The sequence below is a fragment of the Ursus arctos genome, unplaced genomic scaffold, assembly GCF_023065955.2.
Source record: "Ursus arctos isolate Adak ecotype North America unplaced genomic scaffold, UrsArc2.0 scaffold_28, whole genome shotgun sequence".
NCBI lineage: Eukaryota > Metazoa > Chordata > Mammalia > Carnivora > Ursidae > Ursus > Ursus arctos.
The window spans coordinates 33,221,072-33,240,470 of NW_026622963.1; the positions used below are offsets into that span (position 1 = coordinate 33,221,072).

General features: G+C 43.3%; 1 protein-coding gene across 4 annotated transcripts in view; it reads left to right on the top strand.

Annotated features, from left to right (window-relative positions):
* WDR93 (WD repeat domain 93) overlaps positions 1 to 19,399 on the top strand; it is a 45,879-nt gene that overhangs the window by 2,778 nt on the left and 23,702 nt on the right. For 2 of the 4 annotated variants that reach the window (XM_057303632.1, XM_026510467.4), the window contains exons 2-7: positions 2,260 to 2,601; positions 3,222 to 3,414; positions 5,004 to 5,068; positions 10,912 to 10,990; positions 12,732 to 12,847; positions 14,438 to 14,476. In XM_057303632.1, coding sequence (XP_057159615.1) covers positions 2,302 to 2,601; positions 3,222 to 3,414; positions 5,004 to 5,068; positions 10,912 to 10,990; positions 12,732 to 12,847; positions 14,438 to 14,476 — 792 coding nt within the window. In that variant the 5' untranslated portion in view covers positions 2,260 to 2,301. Of the gene's footprint in view, positions 1 to 2,259; positions 2,602 to 3,221; positions 3,415 to 3,657; positions 4,973 to 5,003; positions 5,069 to 6,371; positions 9,358 to 10,911; positions 10,991 to 12,731; positions 12,848 to 14,437; positions 14,477 to 19,399 lie in introns of those variants that run through there. The other 2 variants (XM_026510466.4, XM_044388412.3) reach the window with 2 other exon arrangements.

The following is a 19,399-nucleotide window of genomic DNA, read 5'->3' on the forward strand; positions in this document are numbered from 1 at the left end:
AGTATTTTTTTTATTTCATTCTCATAGATATGTAGTAGTGATCCATAAGTTATTAAGAAGTGTGTTATTTTTGAGGTTTTGTGTATTTTTAAATATCTTTCTGATTTTGATTTCTAAAATAATTCTGTGTGGCCAGAAAACATACTTTGTATGACTTGGGTACTTTTAAATTTATTAAGACTTGGCTGATGGCTCAGAATATGATTTGTCTTGATAAATGTTTCATGTGCACTTAAAAAAGCATCTGTCTGTCCACTGCTGTTGTTGGGGGTGGTGTTCTAGAGCACTGCTCCACTGTTCTTCACTGGGGTTTCCTTAGGAAATCTGCTGGCCTCCTTTATTTTGTTTCTTTATTCATGTCTTTTTTTCCTCTGGCTGCTTTTCACATTTTGTCTTTATCACTAGGTTTGCTCACAATGTGCCGTGGTATAGATTTCTTCATGTTTCCTTTGCTTAGGACTTGTTTTCTTCTTGGATCTGTGAGTTTACAGTTTTCATCAAATTTATGAATATTTTGTCTATTTCTACAGATTTTTTTGGCCTCTTCTGTCCTTTGGGGATTTCGATCACACTTACATTAGGCTGCTTCAAGTTCTCCCACACCTCACTTTCTTCATTTTTTTCTCTCTCTTCGTTTCAATGTTTCTATTGCTGTACCTTCCAATTCACTAATCTTCTGTCCATCTAATTTGTTTTGCTCTGAGAGCTTGTGATGAATCTAATTGAATGTATTCTTCATCTCAGACATTGTAGTTTTCATCTCTGAAAGTTCAGTTTGGGTTTCTTTGTCTCTTCCACATCTCTAGCTAACACTTCCTCTTGGTTTTTGAACATGTGATATACATTTATAACTATTTTGTCTGCTAATTCTAATAACTGTGTTGACGATGAGTCAGCTTCAGTTTACTGACTTTTCTCTTTATCATGGCCGTGTGTTCTTGCCTCTGCCTGCCAGGTCATTTTTTTTTTTTATTGGATCCCAGACATTTATTCCATTGGATGCTGGATATTTCTGTAGTCCTACAAATATTCCTGAGCTTTGTTCTGGTATGCAGTGAAGTTACTCAGCAATTTTTTGATCTTGTCACTTCTAAGATTTGACTGGCAGTATGAGAGCAACATTTATTCTAGGGCTAATTTTTCCCACTACTTGGCAAGATCCTTCTGAGCACTTCACCCAGGGTTTGTGAATTATGAGGCTTTCCATTCTCCCGGGTGGAAACCGGCATTATTCCTGGCCCTGTGTGAGCTCAGCTTACTGTTCCTACCTGTAATTTCAGGTGGTTCTTTTCTCTCATCTTGAGACTCAGCTAGCTCCCCTAGTCACGCACCGGAACATCACAGATGTCCTCTAACAGGGCAGGAAAGAGGATGGCGGCAGGTTTTTACAAGCGTGCCATGGCCCCCTGGCGCTCGGCCAGTGCAAGACCTCACTCTGCTACATGTGAAGTGTCTTCAAATGGACCTCATGTGCGACATTAAATGCCTTTATTTAACTGTAATTTTGAAAGCCTGTTTATAGTTTGTATAGTTTTGAGTGTTATGAAGTTCAGATTACTTGTTCTTTTCTATGGACTGAAACATTAGGCACACACACAGCCTGGAGCAGATAAGTTGTAATATTTTTGTGAATGTTTAATTATTTTGATTTTGTGGGGATTTTGTTTTGTTTTAGTCCTTTTTTTTCCCCCTAGTCTCAAACTTTTCTGTAGGCCCTGGAAAAATCTCATAGGTCCTGGGCACTTGGTCTATGGAACTCCTGGTTGGTAGCAGTGGGCCTAGAGAGAAAGGACGAAATGAGACTGCAAGGATTAGAAGTGCTTGAACGGCATCTGGTCGGAGGCGAGGGAAAGGAAGGAGTCACTACCCTACCCAGCTGGCCTGGGCGCAGTCATTTGCAGAGATGGAAGAAGGAGGAGAAGACCCAAGTTGTAGGAGAGAGGGTGAATTCCAGTTGGGACCGAGGACAGACACTCTCTGAGCAGGAGCAGGAGCAGGAGCAGGAGAAAGGCAACAAGATGGGCACACAGCGTCTTGAGCTAGCCTGGAGGATGCGCTTCGTTAATACCCATTTCTGCTGGTATCTTATGTAAGAAGAGCATACTCTAGTGATGTGGTAACAATCCTGTGATGAAGAAGGAGAGTGTCAGTTTCTAGAATAAACAGTTCCCATGGGTTTTTGTGGTAGAAAGGATGATGTGCTGTCTTCTGGTAACTTCTTTTTCTTCTCAAAGTACCTTCGCTTGCTTCCTTTATCAGCTTTTCCGAGTGTCCTAGACGTTCCCAGTGCCAGCTTCTGTGATGTCAGTCCCCAGAGGAAGTCAAGTCCGGAAGAGGCTCTCCAGTTTTATGAGAAAGGGGCTGCTGGAGGTGCCGTCCCCCACAGAGAAGGACTGGCCGAAGGATGATGAAGATGATTATGTCTTCGTAGATTTGGGTCAAGAGCCGGATTCCTTGCCTCAACCTTATCGCATGATCAACAAGATGGTGGACCTTCTGTTTGACAGGTGTTGGGAAGTTATCCAGGAGAGGCATGCACTGAAGGAAGTTGAACTCAGCCACACCCAGCCCACCACTTACCTTCCACTTGTAGAAAGCAAGGTATGGAGCAGCTGACCAGGAGTCCCTGTTTCCCAGTTGAGTGTTAATAAATGAATATACCTGATCCAGAGAAGGAACTCCTACAGGGAACCTTCACTCATTAAGACAGGTGCATTTTTGAAAGATTATTAGGTGTGCTGTTGTTGATTAAAATGGATCTAATAATTGCCCGAGAAATGGGTGTTCTGATTAGTTGAAGATTATACAGAAAGTCTTTTATATTCTGTTGTTATTTAAAAATATTTCTGAATGTATTAATCACTCTCTTGCTTGGTGGTTGAGAATCTGCCAGTGTCTCAGCTGTAGCTCTTTCCACAGCATTCTAGATGAAAAAGGTACAGGGAATGGGACCGCTTGTCCACTCATCACAGGGCCTGTGGTCATGGTTAGCATTGTAAATGTGTACTTATTCTCAACTTACGTGTTTTCTCTGGCTCCTTTCTCCTAGAAGTAAAATGCTATGACTTTCTTGATGTTTGGGCGATATGTAGATGAGCACTGTTTGCGAGTGATATTAAATCTAGGAAGGGCCCACATGCCTCTTTGAAAAATCAGCTCATATTCTTATAGCTGGTGGCAGCTGAAAATCATTCCTTTTTTCTTTGTTTTTGTTTTCCCAGCTCAACAAAATGCCAAATTGTATGGCGATTTCCCAAGACTACGTCTTTATTGGAGGAGCCAAAGGATTCTCCATCTATAATCTGTACAGTGCTAAACGAATATATATTTGGGAGAAACTTAGGGTTGATGTCACTTCCATCTGGGCCACAGATTTGGGGAATGAAATACTTATTGCTCCTGTGGATGAAATGGGTACATGTTTTCCTCTTTTTTTTAGCTGAATTTATAGTTATCTGTAGACTGTTCAATTTAATCTCCTTTCCAGGTATGGGTAGGGCCAGACCTGGAGACTTCTCCCTGGTCATGTAGTATTAACTAACATCCACAGAACAGGAGGGTGTGCCAAGCACTAGTCTACATTGCACATAGGTTGGCCCATTTAAGCCTCACAGCAGCCCTAGGAGGTAAGTATGATTTCTTATTCCTATTTTTCAGAAGAAGCAACTGAGACATTGAGGTTAAAGAACTTACTTGAGGTAATATAGACGGTGAGTGGCACAGGCAGGATGCCAACCTGCCAACGTGGACCCAGAGTTCACATCCTTTGGGCACTCAGAAATCCTACTGCTCATATAAACCAGGGATTGTTTCTTTCCCTCAGCCTGAGAATGAACCAGGCCTTCGTGGGGACGATGGTACACAGAATTGTAGACCGTGTCGTGGAGGACAGTGTTTCTGCAGGAGAGTGACCTGACCAGATTGGCATTTTAGGAAGGACACCATGGTAGGAGGAAGTCAAAATGAGAGGCAGAGATGTGGTTGTGTAGTAGTTTGCTTGTCCAGGGATGCAATTCTGTACTATCCCCAAAGAAACCTGTCTTCTGGTGGGAAAGAAAGGAAGGAAGGAAGGAAGGAAGGAAGGAAGGAAGGAAGGAAGGAAGGAAAAGAAAAGAAAAGAAAGGAAAGAAAAAGAAAGAAAGAAAGAAAGAAAGAAAGAAAGAAAGAAAGAAAGAAAGAAAGAGAAAGAAAGAAAGAAAAGAAAGAAGAAAAGGAAAGAAAAGAGAGGAAGGAAGGAAGGAAAGAAGGAAGGAAGGAAGGAAAAAAGGAGGGAGGGAGGGAGTCAGACTAAGAAGAACTGTTGCTTTCATCAAAGAGAGAAATTATGAAGGTCTGAACCAAGGCACGGGTCGTTAAAGTGAAAGGAAAAATCATACTATGGTTATGTAAGATGCTATCATTGGGGAAGTGAGGTGAGGGATATATGGGAACTCTTGGTATTATTTTCGAAAGTTTTCTATGAGTTTGAGCATGCGCAGCCTTGAGGCAGCTAGAGGGGCCATGCTGATACTCAAGAGGAGTCTGGTCTGAAGACAGGACTGCATTTAGCACGCTGCGTTACATCTACTTGGTTTCACGTCTGTGACCCTCAGCGTAATGCACGTAAAGGCAGAGCCTGCCTTGGTTGTCCCTGGCACATTTGTGGTCATGGAGCAGATATCCCATGGATGTTTATTGGGTTGAGTTAGACCTTCACCCACAGTGGGCCCTTTGCCTTTCTGGATTATGGGTGTCGGGGCAAGTTAGGAGTGTCTTACAGAGGCTTCCAGGACAAGAGGATGGGCCACAGTAGGCAGAGAGGACCCACGAGGGAGAACAGCCTGAACATGTCAAGTCAGGGATGGAGGAAGCCAGGGAGACTGAGTCAGCAGGGGCCGTGGAGAGGCCAGGAGGAGACTTAAGAATCCAAGAATCCCTGAGCGCAAGATGATAATTCAGAAAGTCAGATATAAAATTCCAGGTCTTCTTTGACTCATTTGTCTGTCTTATGTTCTCTGTTTCAGGTATTGCTAGACTGTTTTATTTTTATAAGGATGGTCTTTTCCTAATCAAAGCCATCAATGAAGTGGTAAGTTCCTGTTCTTCCACCTAGAGCTGGGCCAAAAGTGAGTTTTGTTGAGCTGGGAAAGCAAGTGAGTTTCCTTTTACTATGGAGGTGACGACAGCTGTCCTAGCGTAGAAAGATAGAGACTCTCTGGACAGAGAGCCACCTCTAAAATAGCCAAGTTAAAGACCCCCCACCAGCTGAGGGTACATGTTGAATGCCTCGGATTTATTTACCCTGTCGTCGGGAGAAGAAAGTTACCGGAACCCCAGTCCAGACTGAGCACCAGACCAATATATTCAGCAACTATTTACAAGTCCCTGGATTTTCCAGGCTGCTTCACAGCCTGTTCCCTTGCCTGTGCTGTTCCCTCCGCTCAGAGTGCTCCCCTTGCCTCCCTACCTCCCATATATGCCTCTTAAAGTTCCCTCATTCCCTTACATTTCCTTTAAGACCAGCTCAGATATCTCCTTCCCTGAGATAGTTTCCCTGGTATGCCCCGAAGGAGCCAATCTCCCTCCTCTGTCCACCCCCATACAGAACAGAATCTCTATCACAGTGTTTTCTCCACCCTCCATACTTATTTGTTTGTATGACTTCTTCTCTTGGACGTAACTGTCCTGAGGGCAGGGGCACGTCTTACTCACCCATGTAGCCCTTGTTCCGAGCACACTGCCTGTACACCCTGGGGTCTCAGAAAGTGTTTTGTGAATTGATGAGTCAAAAAAAAAAAAAAAAAAGAGAGAGAGAGAGAGAGTGAGAGGGGATTGTTCAGAGTAGATTTTTAATTGCAGTTTGACTTGTAAAAAATACCATTGATGGGCATCAAAGCAAGTCAGTGGGGAAAAGAAAGTGTTTTCAACAAATGATGCTGGAATGCTAGACTAACAAGTAAGGGGGAGATAAACCTCCACCACACTTTGCACCATATATAAGAATTAATTTGAGATGGATTGTAGGTCTAAATGTAAAGGCTAAAAACGTTATCCTTTTTGAAGAAAACATGGGAAAATATTTTAGCCACCTTGGGGAAGGCAAAGATTTCTTAGGACATGGAAAGCACTAAATATAAAAGGAAAAATTCATATTGGGCTTCATCAAAGTTAAAAACTTCTTATTCTCACACCATACACAAAAATTACCTTGAAATGGGTCCTATGTCTATCTGTAAAATCGAATATCGTAAAACCTCTAGAAGAAAACACAGGAGGAAGTCTCATGACCTTGGGATTGGCAAAGAGTTTCTAGCTGCAACATCAAAAGCACAATCCATACAAGAAAAAATTGATAAGTTGGACTTCATCAAAATTAAACATTTCTTCTGTAGATGACACTGGTAAAAGAATAAAAAGACAAGCAGTGGCCTGGGAGAAAATAATTGTAAATCACCGATCTCATGAATGGCTTGTATCCAGAACATGTGATGAACTCTCAAAACGCAAACTCAAAAACAAGGCAATAAACAACCCAGTTTTCAAAATGGGTAAGGGTTTGAAAAGAAAACACCGCTCACCAGGGAAGATATATGGAAAGTAAGATGCTCAAGCCTCCTTCGTCCTCAGGGAAACGCAAGTCACAACCACAGTGAGCTACCACTACATGCATCAGAATGCCTGAAGTTGAAAAGAATAACCATACCAAGTGTTGGCAGAGACTCAGAACAGCTGGAACTCATACTGCTGGGGCTAAAGTACAATGGTACAACCATTTTGGCAGCTTTTTTTTAAGTTTTTTATTTATTTAAGTAATGTCTACACCCAATGTGGGGCTCAAACTCACAACCCTGAGATTAAGAATTGCACACTCATCCAACTGAGCCAGGCAGGTACCCCTTTGGCAGTTTTTTTGAAAAGTTAAACATACAGCTACCGTACAATCCAGGCGTTCCACTCCTTGATATTTACACAGGAGCACTGAGAGCATATCTCCGTACAAACACGTGTACGTGAATGTTTATAAGCAGCTCTATGTGTCATAGCCCAAAACCAGAAGCCACCCAAATGTCCATCAGCAGGTGAGTGGATAAGCAAATTGTGGTGTACCCACCCAATGGACTGAACGGTTACTGCACGTAACCACCCGGATGCACCCTAAAATCATTACGCTGAGTGGAACAAGTCAGACCCAAAAAGAGTACACACTGTATGGTTCCATTTATCTAAAATTCTAGAAAATACAAACTAACGTAGTGACAGAGAGCATCAGTTTTTGCCTGGGGTGCGGTGGGAGAAAGGTGAAGGGGATGATTACCAAGGGCAGGAGGAAACTTTCAGGGGTGATGGATATGCTCATGGTCTTGTGGAGATGGTTTTAAGGGATACACATATGTTGAAACATCAAATTGTAGACTTGAAACGTGTAGTTGGTATATGTTATTGTATCTCTAATAAAGCTGTTTAAAAAAATTAAAACTTTTCATCAAAAGATGTTATTAGAGTTCACCCTGTAGCAGGAACTGACTGGAGCCCTGAGAGCCTTGAGCAGCCCCACTGGGTGCTGGCCAGTGACGCTCACACCCCAGGAGGAGCCACAGGTGTCGTAGCTGGCCCCGGTCAGAGTGACCACAATCCTGAGCAGTGGGGCAGAGTCCCAGCAGGGGCCTCCACGATGCCCCTGCCCACACCGCAATGCACCTGCCCACACCACCTGCTGGGGTGCAGGGAGCAGTGGCACCTGCTGGTGGGGACAAGAAGGTCATGGCAACAGAGGTTTAGGGACCAGTCAGACGGTCCTTGTGCAGAACAGACATGGTTTCATCAGCAGCAAGAACACCAAGAAAGATGTATTTGGATAGCAGACTGCCATAAAAGGTAACCCCAAGAAGGGACTTTTCGGTATAGGAGATGGAGAGATGGAAGAGTTTGACGTTGTTGGAGGAGAAAGTGTGCAGAGGCAGTAGGCGTTATAGGCCCTGGAGGAGTTCAGTGCAAGGCAGTTTTACTAACTGCAGCAGAACAGAACCACTGTGAATGCTGCCACGTCTAGGGCTAGGCCTCCATGCAGTTACCAGGGGAATTTCAGACTAGTGAGAGGAGGGAAAGGAATGAGGGGTCAGAGAGTGCCCCTGAAGGTCAGGCCCCACAACACTGGGCCTGGCGCAGCCGACAGTCCTCCACCTGGGTGGAGACCCTGCGGGAGCCCGTCACACCATGCCCACCCTCCTGTGCAGAAGGGATGGAGGGGGTTGGCAAGCAGGACACAGAAGCAGGTAGACCAGTGAGAGAATCTGTATCAGGGGATGGGTCCTCCTCACCAAAGACAGCCTGGAGAGGACAGCAGTGAAGAGAAGAAGGAAAATCAAGGAGGTGAGACCCAAGGTCAGCAGCCACTTCAACCCTGCAACTTCTATTATTGATGCGAATGCCTGGAAAACCTAAGCCATGATGGCAAAGGGACAAAAGCAGCTGAGAATTCAGGGGAGACTTCATGGCCAAGCAGGGCGGGGCTGAGCAAACACAGGCTAACCACCTGTACCATCATGCACTTCAGTCAGCGCACAAGGAGTGATCTCAAAAAAACTATCCAGACTATCCCAAAATAAAAGGTTTTTGCACAGCAAAGGAAACCAGCAACAAAATGACAAGGCAACCTACAGAATGGGGGAAGATATTTGCAAATGACATATCTGATAGTATCCAAAATATATAAAGAACTTATTCAACTCAACACCCAAAAAACAAATAATCCAATTAAAAAATGGGCAGGAGAATAAAATATGAACAGACATTTCTCGAAAGAAGACATGCAGATGGCCGACAGACACATGAAAAGATGCTCAACATCGCTCATCATCAGGGAAATACAAATCGAAACCACAATGAGATATTACCTCACACCTGTCCGAATGGCTAGAATCAAAGACAAGAAATAACAAGAATTGGCAAGGATGTGGAGAAAAGGAACCCTTGTGCACTGTTGGTGGGAATGTAAATGGGTGCAGTCACTGTGGAAAACTATGGAAATTCCTCAAAAAATTAAAAATAGAAATACCACAAGATCCAGTAATTACACTACTGGGAATTTACCCAAAGAAAACAAAACACTAATTTGAAAACACCTCTGTGTTTACTGCAGCACTGCTTACAATAGCCAAATTATGGAAGGACCCAAGTGTCTATTGATGGATGAATGGATACAGAAGATGTGGTATATACAGACACAACGGAATATTACTCGGCCATAAAAAAGAATGAGATCTTGCCATTTGCAACATGGATGGACCTAGAGGGTATAATTCTAAGTGAAATAAGTCAGAAAGAGGAAGACAAATACCATGATTTCACTCTTATGTGGAATCTAAGAAACAAAACAAACAGAGAAAAAACAGAAACAGACTCTTAAATACAGAGAACAAATTGGTGGTTGCCAGAAGGGCGGGGGGGTGGGGGGTAGAGGTGGGGGGATGGGTGAAATTATGACATTCCAGCAGTAAGAGGCGAACGAAAGATTGGAGTTGAAGACCTTAAGTGCTTGTTTTTCTACTGTTGACCAGATAGCTAGAACTAGTGGCATTATCTATGCAGCATCTGGTTTTTATTTTTACTTGAAGATGTCTCTTTTTGGTAATACCAAGTGGGTTTTTCAAGAAGTCTGGTTTTTCTCTATACACCTTTAAAGGTTTTAAAATTGTTTCATATCTAGCCAAGTTGAAATTTTTGTTTTTATTTTTATTTTGGGAGAGAAAGAGATAGAGAGCAAGTCTGGGGTGGTGGGGGAGAGGCAAAGGGAGAGGGAGAGAGAGAATCCCAAGCAGGCTCCGTGCCCAGTGCGGAGCCAGAAACGGGGCTTGATCTCACCACCTGAGCCAAAATCAAGAGTTGGATGCTTAACCAACTGAACCACCCCGGTGCCCCTAGCCAAGTTGAGGTTTTTAAGCACCTCATTTTTAATTTGTAATAAAACATTACAACTTGATTTTTTTTTCAAAAAAAGTCAACAAAATGCAAGCACCTATGAATAAAGGTCTTAATAATAACAATGATCTTTGTTATAAAGATTCAATTAAGAAAATGAAAAAGCAAGCCACAGACAACCATAAACATTGAGTCTCTCACCTGGCCTGAAATTTGAGCAGATTTCATACTAGGGTTATAGTCAGTCTCTTCTTGCTATGGACTGAATGTTTGTGTCCCCACAGAATTCAGGTTGAAATCCTAATCCCCATTGTGATGGTATTAGGAGGTGGGGCCTTTGGGAAGTGTTTAGGTCATGAAGACAGAGCCTTCATAAGTGGGATTAGTGCCCTTAGATGAGGCCCAAGAGAGCTCCCTCAACCCTTCCACCATGGGAGGGCACCCCGAGGACGTGGCAGGCAGGAAGTCTACGAACCAGCACATGGGCTCTCACCAGACATTGAATCTGCCAGATTCTTGAAACCTGGAAATCTTGGCGTTCCAGCCTCCAGGACTGTGAGAGATAAAGGTGAATTGTTTACGAGCCCTCCAGTCTGTGGTATCTTGTTATAGCAGCCTGAACAGATGAAGGCACCTGACCAGAGTTTTCGTGTCATATAGAACTTTAGTTTGACTCATTTTGAATAACTGAGTGCTGACGTAGGTCTCTAGAGTTTGCAGAGATGACCCGGAGAACAGATAGTATGCAATCACCACAAGCATCAGGAGTATTTAAGAAACCAGGAAATATGTCCAAAACCTTTAGGCATGAAATCGAAATTCCACTTCTTTACATACGATCTTGTCCAACGGCTATACATAAATAGGAAGTATGAGGCAGTTTGAGGCAGCTTTTCATGTCTCAAGCACCAAGAGGATTTGTGTTCCCTGGTGTGACCCACAAAACACCCCAAAACACATTCCTCTCCGTCATCAGGCTGAGCTTTACTCCATCAGCCCCTCTCTTCTTTTCAGGATGATGCCAGTAAGCAGACCACCTGTATAAAGATGGAGATCTCTCAAGGAGGGGACTTCGCAGCCTTCCTCCTACAAGGCAAGAGTAACCGAAGCCCGATAAGAAGGTTCCGATTTGTAGTCTCTTCCAGATAACCACCCTTTTTCAAACTTTTATTTAGAAATTATTTACAGGAGAGTTGTAAAGATAGGTACAGGCTTCCCCTGGACCCTTCGCCCAGCTTTTCCAGTACCGACATGTAATATGACCACAGTACATTTGTCAGAGTTAAGCAATGACATTGGTATAATACTGTTAACTAAGAGTGGTGGGGTTTTTTTTTCCAGATTTTGCCTGTTTTTCCACTAATATTTTTGTTCCAAGGCTCAATCCTATTAGTCATCATGTCTTCTTAGTCTACTCCGATCTGTGACAATTTCTCGGTCTTTCTTTGTTTTTCATGGCCTTGACACTTTTGAAGAATACCAGTTAGATATTTTGTACAATGTCCCCCAATTTGAATTTGCCTGCTGTGTTTCTCATGATTCAACCTGGGTTAAGGATTTGGGGGAGATGCCACAGAGGTGACGTGCTCTTGTCATTGTATATCAGGGGGTCTGTGCTAGCAACAACCCCTAGTTAACTGTCGTCTGCCAGGTTCCTCTACTGTTAAGATATTGCTTTTCCCTTCCCACGCTGTGTTAGAAGCAAATCACTATGTCCAGGCCACACTCAAGGGCAGAGGACTTAAGCATCTCTTCTTGGAGGTAGGAGGATCAAAGAATTTGGGGGCATATGTTGAACGCACCATAGTAATTGATAAATATTTGGGGATAGATACTTTGAGACTATGCATATATCCCACTTCCCCTAAAAGTATAGCCCACCAATTCTATCATTCATCCTTGGATTTTACCTGCTGTAATTATTACTGTGGTGATGGAACATCTTTTATTCAAGTGGCTGTTAGCTTGATTTTTAACTTTTAAATATTTAGACAAATGGTATATAGGCCTCTATATTCTTGCCACAGGCCCCTCGAATGTTAAGTGCTTGAGGAAAGCATATACGTTACAATGCTTTATGCATTGTATTTATGCTTCAAAGGAAGCTTTTATACTCTGTCATGTTTCCTAGGCCCCAACAAAGTACCACAAGCCGGGTGGCTTAAAACAAAAGATATTTATTCTCTCCCAGGACTGGAGGCCAGAGGCCTGAGGTCCAGGTGTCCAGATGATTACTTGTTAAAGAAAACACTTAGCCAGAGCCCCACACCAAGGGGAAGCAACCCTTCCTAGGTTGACAGGTATTGAGTATAGAAGCTGAGCGTGTTTCTGTGACAAGTTAAAGCCCCACAACCACTTCTGTGGGTTGTCATTTCCAGAAACACCAGTCAGAAGAATGCTCTTGAGGGATCTCTCCCAGTTCCATCCCTCAGCCATCCCCCTCTCAGTTATGGAGTCAGTGTAACCCCGCCTTCTTCCCCTGGAAAAGCTGTACGACAAAACGTCGGTAGAATTTACCACTTGGAACCTAGAAAACATGGGGACCGGGCAGAGCAGACAGCTTGGTTAAAAACTGTAATATCAGTGCTGTGAGGGTGAGGAGCCTGGTTTCCTTCACAGGGCGGTGGCCTGAGTGGGGGGCCCGCCAGCTCTGCGGGGGTGAGGACTGGCAGCGACCCGCTGCAGGACCACGTCTCCTTGGGGTTGCCCAAGTCTCTGTTCCGAGGGTGCCTGCTGGTCCCTGTGCTGGGAGTTCTGAGAGGACAGGCCGTTCCTCACGGGAACCTTGTCGCCTGCTCACAGTTGCTCAATGGCTCCTTGGTTTCCCAATGCAGGAGCCGGAGACATTTGGCTGGATGTGTATAAATTGCCCAAGGAGTCTTGGCTCAAGGAAGTGGAGCACCCCCAACCAGCTGTAAATCCGAAGAAAAAAGTCAGACAGCCACAAGTGGTAGGAAACATCCCTGTTTCCCATGGATATGTTTCTCCCTACCCTTGACCCACATCTAGCCTGAATCCGCCTTGGAATTCAGGACAAATGGCGCCTTATGGAGGCTGAAAGAGAAGACAGGAGGCACACTGGCCCATGACTCCAAAATCGATTTGTTTTGGTTAAAAATAAGATATTAAAAAGTAGAGGGGTCCTCAATAGTGGGAGCCTCACTCTCTGTCTCGTCTGAGTTGCCCCTTCACCAAGACCACTCCCAGGCATTTCTCTGGGAGAACGAATGCTCTTTTATCCTGATTCCTGTCTCAGTGGTAATTTTTTTCCCCATCTGGGCTGAAATAATCCTTCCATGCCTCACTGAATTTCCCAGATTATGGTATAAACAGGCTGTTCTCAATATACAGGAATACATATATTCTTCATATTATTCTTAGATAGTAGGAGCTCTACCATTTCAGTTTATTTTCTTATTCTTACATTTTTTAAAAAGTAGTCTCTGTGCCCAACATAGGGCTCGAACCAGCACCCGGAGATCAAGAGTCACGCACTCCACCCACTGAGCCAGCCAGGCGCCCCCATTTCAGTTTAGTTGCATGGGATCCCTATGCCTTGTGCTGTGTCTTTAAAATATAGCTCCTCAGTAAATTGTCTTTTGAAACTCAATTTGCTTATCTATCCACTTACTATTTTTTAGCCAACAACAATTATTAATTGGGTGTGCCTTTAAAATGCACCGTATCAGGTGCTAAGCGACTGGGAAATTATTAATGCAGGAGAGGGAGGCGGACTCCCGTTCACTGCTGAGATCACTGAGTGGCTTCGAACAAGGGCCATTTCTCCCCAGTGAGTGTCTTCGAAGCGGGGTATAGTCCTGATCACTGGAAGAGTCACCAGCCCAGAGATCTTCCTCCTCGAAACTCTTACAGAATTTATTTCTTATACCTCTTTTTTGGCACCTCCCATACACTACCTTGATTTTTAGTTATTCCTGTGTGCATGAAAGGTTTTTTTAAATTAACTAGATGATAAATTTCTGGATTGGTAAGAACATTCCTCCTGGCTTCTTATGAACCAACACCACAGCATCATACTTAGTACCTAATGGATTATTTGAGGGCTTCCTGTATTATCCAGCTGGGAAAACCACCTTGGAATGGGGGTGTTTCTCACTGTAATTCACTCAGTTTCCATACACTGAGAAGTAATCAACTTACACCAGTCGCAGGGGTCGTCCTGGTGACTATGAGTTACATATAGAGTTGCCTAAATAAAATTGTCAACTTCGCCAGTATATTTTGCTGATCAGAAATATTTGCTTCGACTTAGATTTTTGGAATGAGCTCCTAACTGATCTCCTTACCTCTTTTCATTCATATTTCTTCCTATTGCTATTTCCATTTTCCTCTCCTACATTCTAAGATCCTGGACGGTAGGGATCCTGTGTTAAAATCCTGCAGGCCGGGCAATCACGCAAATGTCAGTCCTCTGACAGGATGAGTTCACTACTGACGACAGTGACAGGGAGAAAGAGATTAAAGGGAGGGGGCACAACATCGAGCCTATTGCGAATTAATTTCTCACTTTTCTCCTCAGAATACTCTCGAACCCGTGACTTCAGAGAATTTAGAAATGGTAAGGAACTTTAAAGGTAAAGAACTTTAAAGAAAATCTCCAGGGAGATTTAGGTTGTGTGCCACGGGTTTCTATTTTGACTTGAAATGTACTTTAAATACCAAGTATACTAGTAAAATATTCCACTAGGGCGCAATTTTCAGATTCTCTGTGCCTTAATCTCGTGCCTCATATCCACTAAAGATGGCCCCCTATCCTTGAGGATAATTGACCCAGGTCGTTTGTCCAGACAGGGGTTTCCATGAAGATAAGGGAGATGAAATTTCAGGGGCCCTCGCTTGTATGGCCCATTCCGAAGCCTTGCAAGGGGCCCTAACAATGTGTTCCCATGTCCATAGTTTTGTAAATTGGCAAAAGTAACATTTTAACCACAGCCACTTAATACCATTGTCTTCTTTTCACTCACACTTCCCCTGTCACCATTTACTCCATTTTGAGTGGTATTAGGATGGCCATGGGCATTTTGTGTTCAGAATTTTGTGTTCTCCTTTTTGCAGAGGCCCCTAAATTATATATACTCAGGCTCCATGAGACCCAATTTGCCCCTGCCAAAGTAACAGCCCAATCCACCAAGCCGAGTGTCCTGAGGGGTTTCATCTTTGTATTGGGATAACTTAGTGGCTTCCCTGGAGCTTCCTGGCTCTCCCTTCGAGGCATGCTTTCCAGAGCCTCCGCTCTTGGGAGGACTCAGGCTTGCCAGTAGAGTAGAGGTCGCCTCCACGTGGAAGTCTCTCAAGAGCCCTCTCTTGGGGCGCCTGGGTGGCTCAGTCGTTAAGCATCTGCCTTCGGCTCAGGGCGTGATCCCGGCGTTCTGGGATCGAGCCCCACATCAGGCTCCTCCACTGGGAGCCTGCTTCTTCCTCTCCCACTCCCCCTGCTTGTGTTCCCTCTCTCACTGGCTGTCTCTATCTCTGTCAAATAAATAAATAAAATCTTAAAAAAAAAAAAAAAAGAGCCCTCTCTTTCTCCCCCTTTTGAATTACGTTATGTTACGGGGCACCTGAGTGGCTCAGTCAGTTAAACATCTGCCTTTGGCTCAGGTCATGATCCCAAGGTCCTAGGATCCTTCCCTGCATTGGGCTCCTTGCTCAGCAGGGAGCCTGCTTCTCCCTCTCTGTCTGCCCCTGTTTGCGTGCGCTGTCTCTCTCATGCTCATTCTATCTTTCAAATAAACAAAATCTTAAAAAAAAAACCAGCTAAGATCTAAAAAAGGAATAAATAAATTACGTTATGTTTCAAATTATACAAACAATATGTGAACATATTGCTCTGGGAAAAGCCAGGTAGTTCAGCGAGAGCAGCTGTCTCCACAGACCCTCACCATGATTAGGTCGATGTGTTTTCTCGATCTTCAGTATGTATTTAGATTCTTACGTCAATTTATCTTAAAAAGTATAGTTTTGTTTTATGGGAATGTCTTTTCTATCGATTTTTTTCTATTTTTGTTTTGTTTTATGAGAATTTCCTTTACTATTTATATTTTCTTACAACCTTGCTTTTTTTTTTTTTAACTCATCCACTTTTTGGCAAAATTTTTCAGTGTCAAATAAACCCACCTTGTTCTTTCGACCTCTTGTATTCGGTTCCGTATTATGAATATACCACAGTTTATTTGGGGTATGAGTCTATTGCTGATACTGAGGATATCCCCAATTTGTGGCTTTAACATAACACAGTGAAAATCTTTATAAATTCGTTGTCTACCTGGGTGCTTCTGAGCATTCAGGGACGTGCGTTTTTAGTGTTAACATAGGTACTGCTAAGTTGCCCCCCGCAAAGTGGCATGATGATTTAATCAATTTCTCCACAGCCTCTCTGACCTTGATATTATCTTTTTTTTTTTTTTTTGCAAACTGATGGAACAAAATGGCATCTCGTGTAATTTTCATTGATCTCCATATTTTTTATTGGCCACTGATGTTTTCTTTGAATTGCCTGCCTGTATCATTTGCTTGTTATATATTTGCTCCAATTTGTTGTTTCCCTTTTTCCTTTGTTTATGTGCTTTTCTGTTCTAAAGAAGTTTTAGGTTTGGGGCACCTGGGTAGCTCAGTCAGTCAGGCGTCCAATTCGATTTTGGCTCAGGTCATGATCTCAGGGTTGTGAGATCAAGCCCCACTTAGGGCTCTTTCTCCCCCCTCCCCCACTGTGTATGTATGCACGCACTCTCTCTCTAAAAGAAAGGGGGGGGAGACTTTTTTTTTTTAAAGATTTTATTTATTTAACAGAGAGATAGAGAGCATAAGCACGGGGAGCAGCAGAGGGAGGAGAAGCAGGCCCCCCCCCATTGAACAGGGAGTCCCCAGGACCCTGGGATCATGACCCAAGCCAAAGGTACATGCTTAACCAACTGAGCCACCCAGGCACCACCCCAAAAAGACATTTTAAGTTTGAATATAGTCAGAATTTTCTATCCTTTTTTTTTTAAATACTCATTTCACTGAAGAAGGCTTTCCCTACCTCAAGGTTATAAATAAGTTCTCCTGTGGTTTCTTCTAATAATTTCAAAGTTTTGTTTTGACATTTCACTCTAATTCATAGGGGAGCGTCTTTTGTGAATGGACTGAGGAAAGGGTCAACTTTTATCTGTTTTTTTCAAATAGCCAATCATCACACAAATATCTTTGAGTAATTCATCTTTTCCCATTTGTTTTGAAATGTGACCTTTTATTATTCCTATATATACTTCTATGCTCTTTATCCTGTCCCATTACAATATTCCTCTGCCTACACCAGGACCTTAATGAACTTTGGAGCAAAATTGCCAGGGTTCTAATCTCATCAGTGCCACCTGTATATGCTCTGCTCTGTTTTCCATACTTTTGCTGTTGTTTACCTTTGGGGAGAGCTCATTGGCTCAGTCTCTTCACTCTCTCACTGAAATTTTCATTTTTGCATATTTTCATTTACAAGAGCCTCCCTTTGTTCTCTGATTGTTTGTTTATTTGGTAAATACTATGCCTTCCCTAAGAACATTTATGATCATTGTTGGTGTTTCTTCTCCATGTATGGTCTGTTTTCCCCAAGTTGCTTTTTTCTGTCTATTTGTTTTGGTCTCTGTCTTTTTGAAGAGATGCTCTCCTCCCATGTCTGGTGGTACTTGGCTCTCTACTCATAAGAGTAGGAGTCACGGGGAAACTGACAGGAAGCCAGCCTTTGGGCATGGTTGGGGCTTGGTGACTGTGGTTTTGCTAAAGAGTGCCCCAACTGGGCTTCAGTGTTGGGAAACACTCATGTTAGTGTCTTGGAGAGTACAGGTTTCTCCTGCTATCTGAAGGGAGAACATTCCTATGAAACCCTTCCTTTGCCAAAATGGTGTAAAGTGAAGAAGAAATTCCCATTAATTTATATGGAAAAATTTTTGAGTGTTCCCAGACTCCCAAAATAACCTCTCTTAGGCTTTTCTGATAACTTAGGACATATCTTGCTAATGTATGTATAAAATAAATTGACATGAAGTACAGATGCTCAGAGACACAGCCAAAAGCGATGGTGCATGGTGCCTACACTCTGGGTGTAGCTCCCAGGGAAGGATGTGGGCGGGGCCCCTGCTCTAAGGGGGTGCTGGGTGCCTCTCTGACTGCAGCTCTCACCTGAGTTGCAGAGGCTTGTGGGGAAGACACCTTGGGGGTCGGGGGTGGGGGTGGGGAACTTCAACATTCAGTATGTCAACTTTAACTTCATTCTGTTGGCTGTGTGGAGTTAGGGAGTCTAAGAGTTTATATGCTTCTTAAAGAGATTTTCAACCAATCCTGTTGCTGGTCCCACTGGCACTTCCACTCGAGACACCTGGAGCTGCCAATTTCTTGAGTCTTAGGGTGTTCGTGGTATAAAGCAGATGACTCCCAGGCTTTCTCCCCTACTGGTTCAGATCTGACTTTCTTGCGTCTGCTAAATCATTTAGCTACCTGCTTTCCAACTTCAAAATTTTCTTGCTTTTGTCTCCTTTTATTCTCTTATTTCTTATGAGTTTATTCCTTTTTGAAAAAGCACCTTTCTGTCATTTTAATGGGATTTCAGGAAGGAGAGGTGTTAAATGTTAAATGTTCACACTACCATCTGTATTTTCCAGCTAGTTATTGCTAGTCCATGACTGTAGCAGTATTCATCAGGTCCTTAGCTGCAGCGAAGAAATTGGAAGGATATCAGGTTTCAGAAAATTGGAAGGAACCAAGGGAGGGTAGGCCGTGAAAACACTGTAGCCAGGACTGCACTCCCACCGCTTCTGAACATCACCACCCCCGAGAGACACAGCCACCAAAACTGATGCTGGGCTTTCCATGATGGCTCTGTCACTATGCTCTCGACATGGCCACCTCCACTGTGAATAATTTCTCTACTGTTTCTAGATCTCTGTGTCACTTCCTTAAGAGTCACAGTCCTAGGCAGGGACACACAGCTGGTTGAGCATAGGTCATGTGTCAACACCCTGACCTCCAAGGGAGAGGAAGAAGAATCTGGCTCCTTCAGTTCCTTAGAGGGAGACAGATTCTTCCAGACTCACACAGTAGGGGAGCCCTCTCAAAGAAGAAAGGGTATTTAGGGCTGGATAACCAAAAAGATGACCAATGTCCACTACACTAGTGCATAGGGAAGCTATTGATTTTTGTGTCGATCTGTATTTGGGTGAGGTCAGCAAAAAGTAGATACTGTCAGGGTCATGCAAGCATAGGGTGGGCACTGAAGAGTGAGTACCTCCTTAAATTCCGTACTTCCTTTACCTGAGTCTCAGGACTCTTGGCCTCTTTATTGAAGTTCTAATGGTTTGTCAGCTGATACTGTTGGATTTTCTAGCTAGACAATCGTAGGCAATCATAATAGTAAGCAATGACAACTTCTCCTTTTTCAAGTATTTATTCTTCCTATTTATTTATTGTTCTCACCTTGTTCTATTTTCTAGGATCTCTAGTAAAATGTTGACTA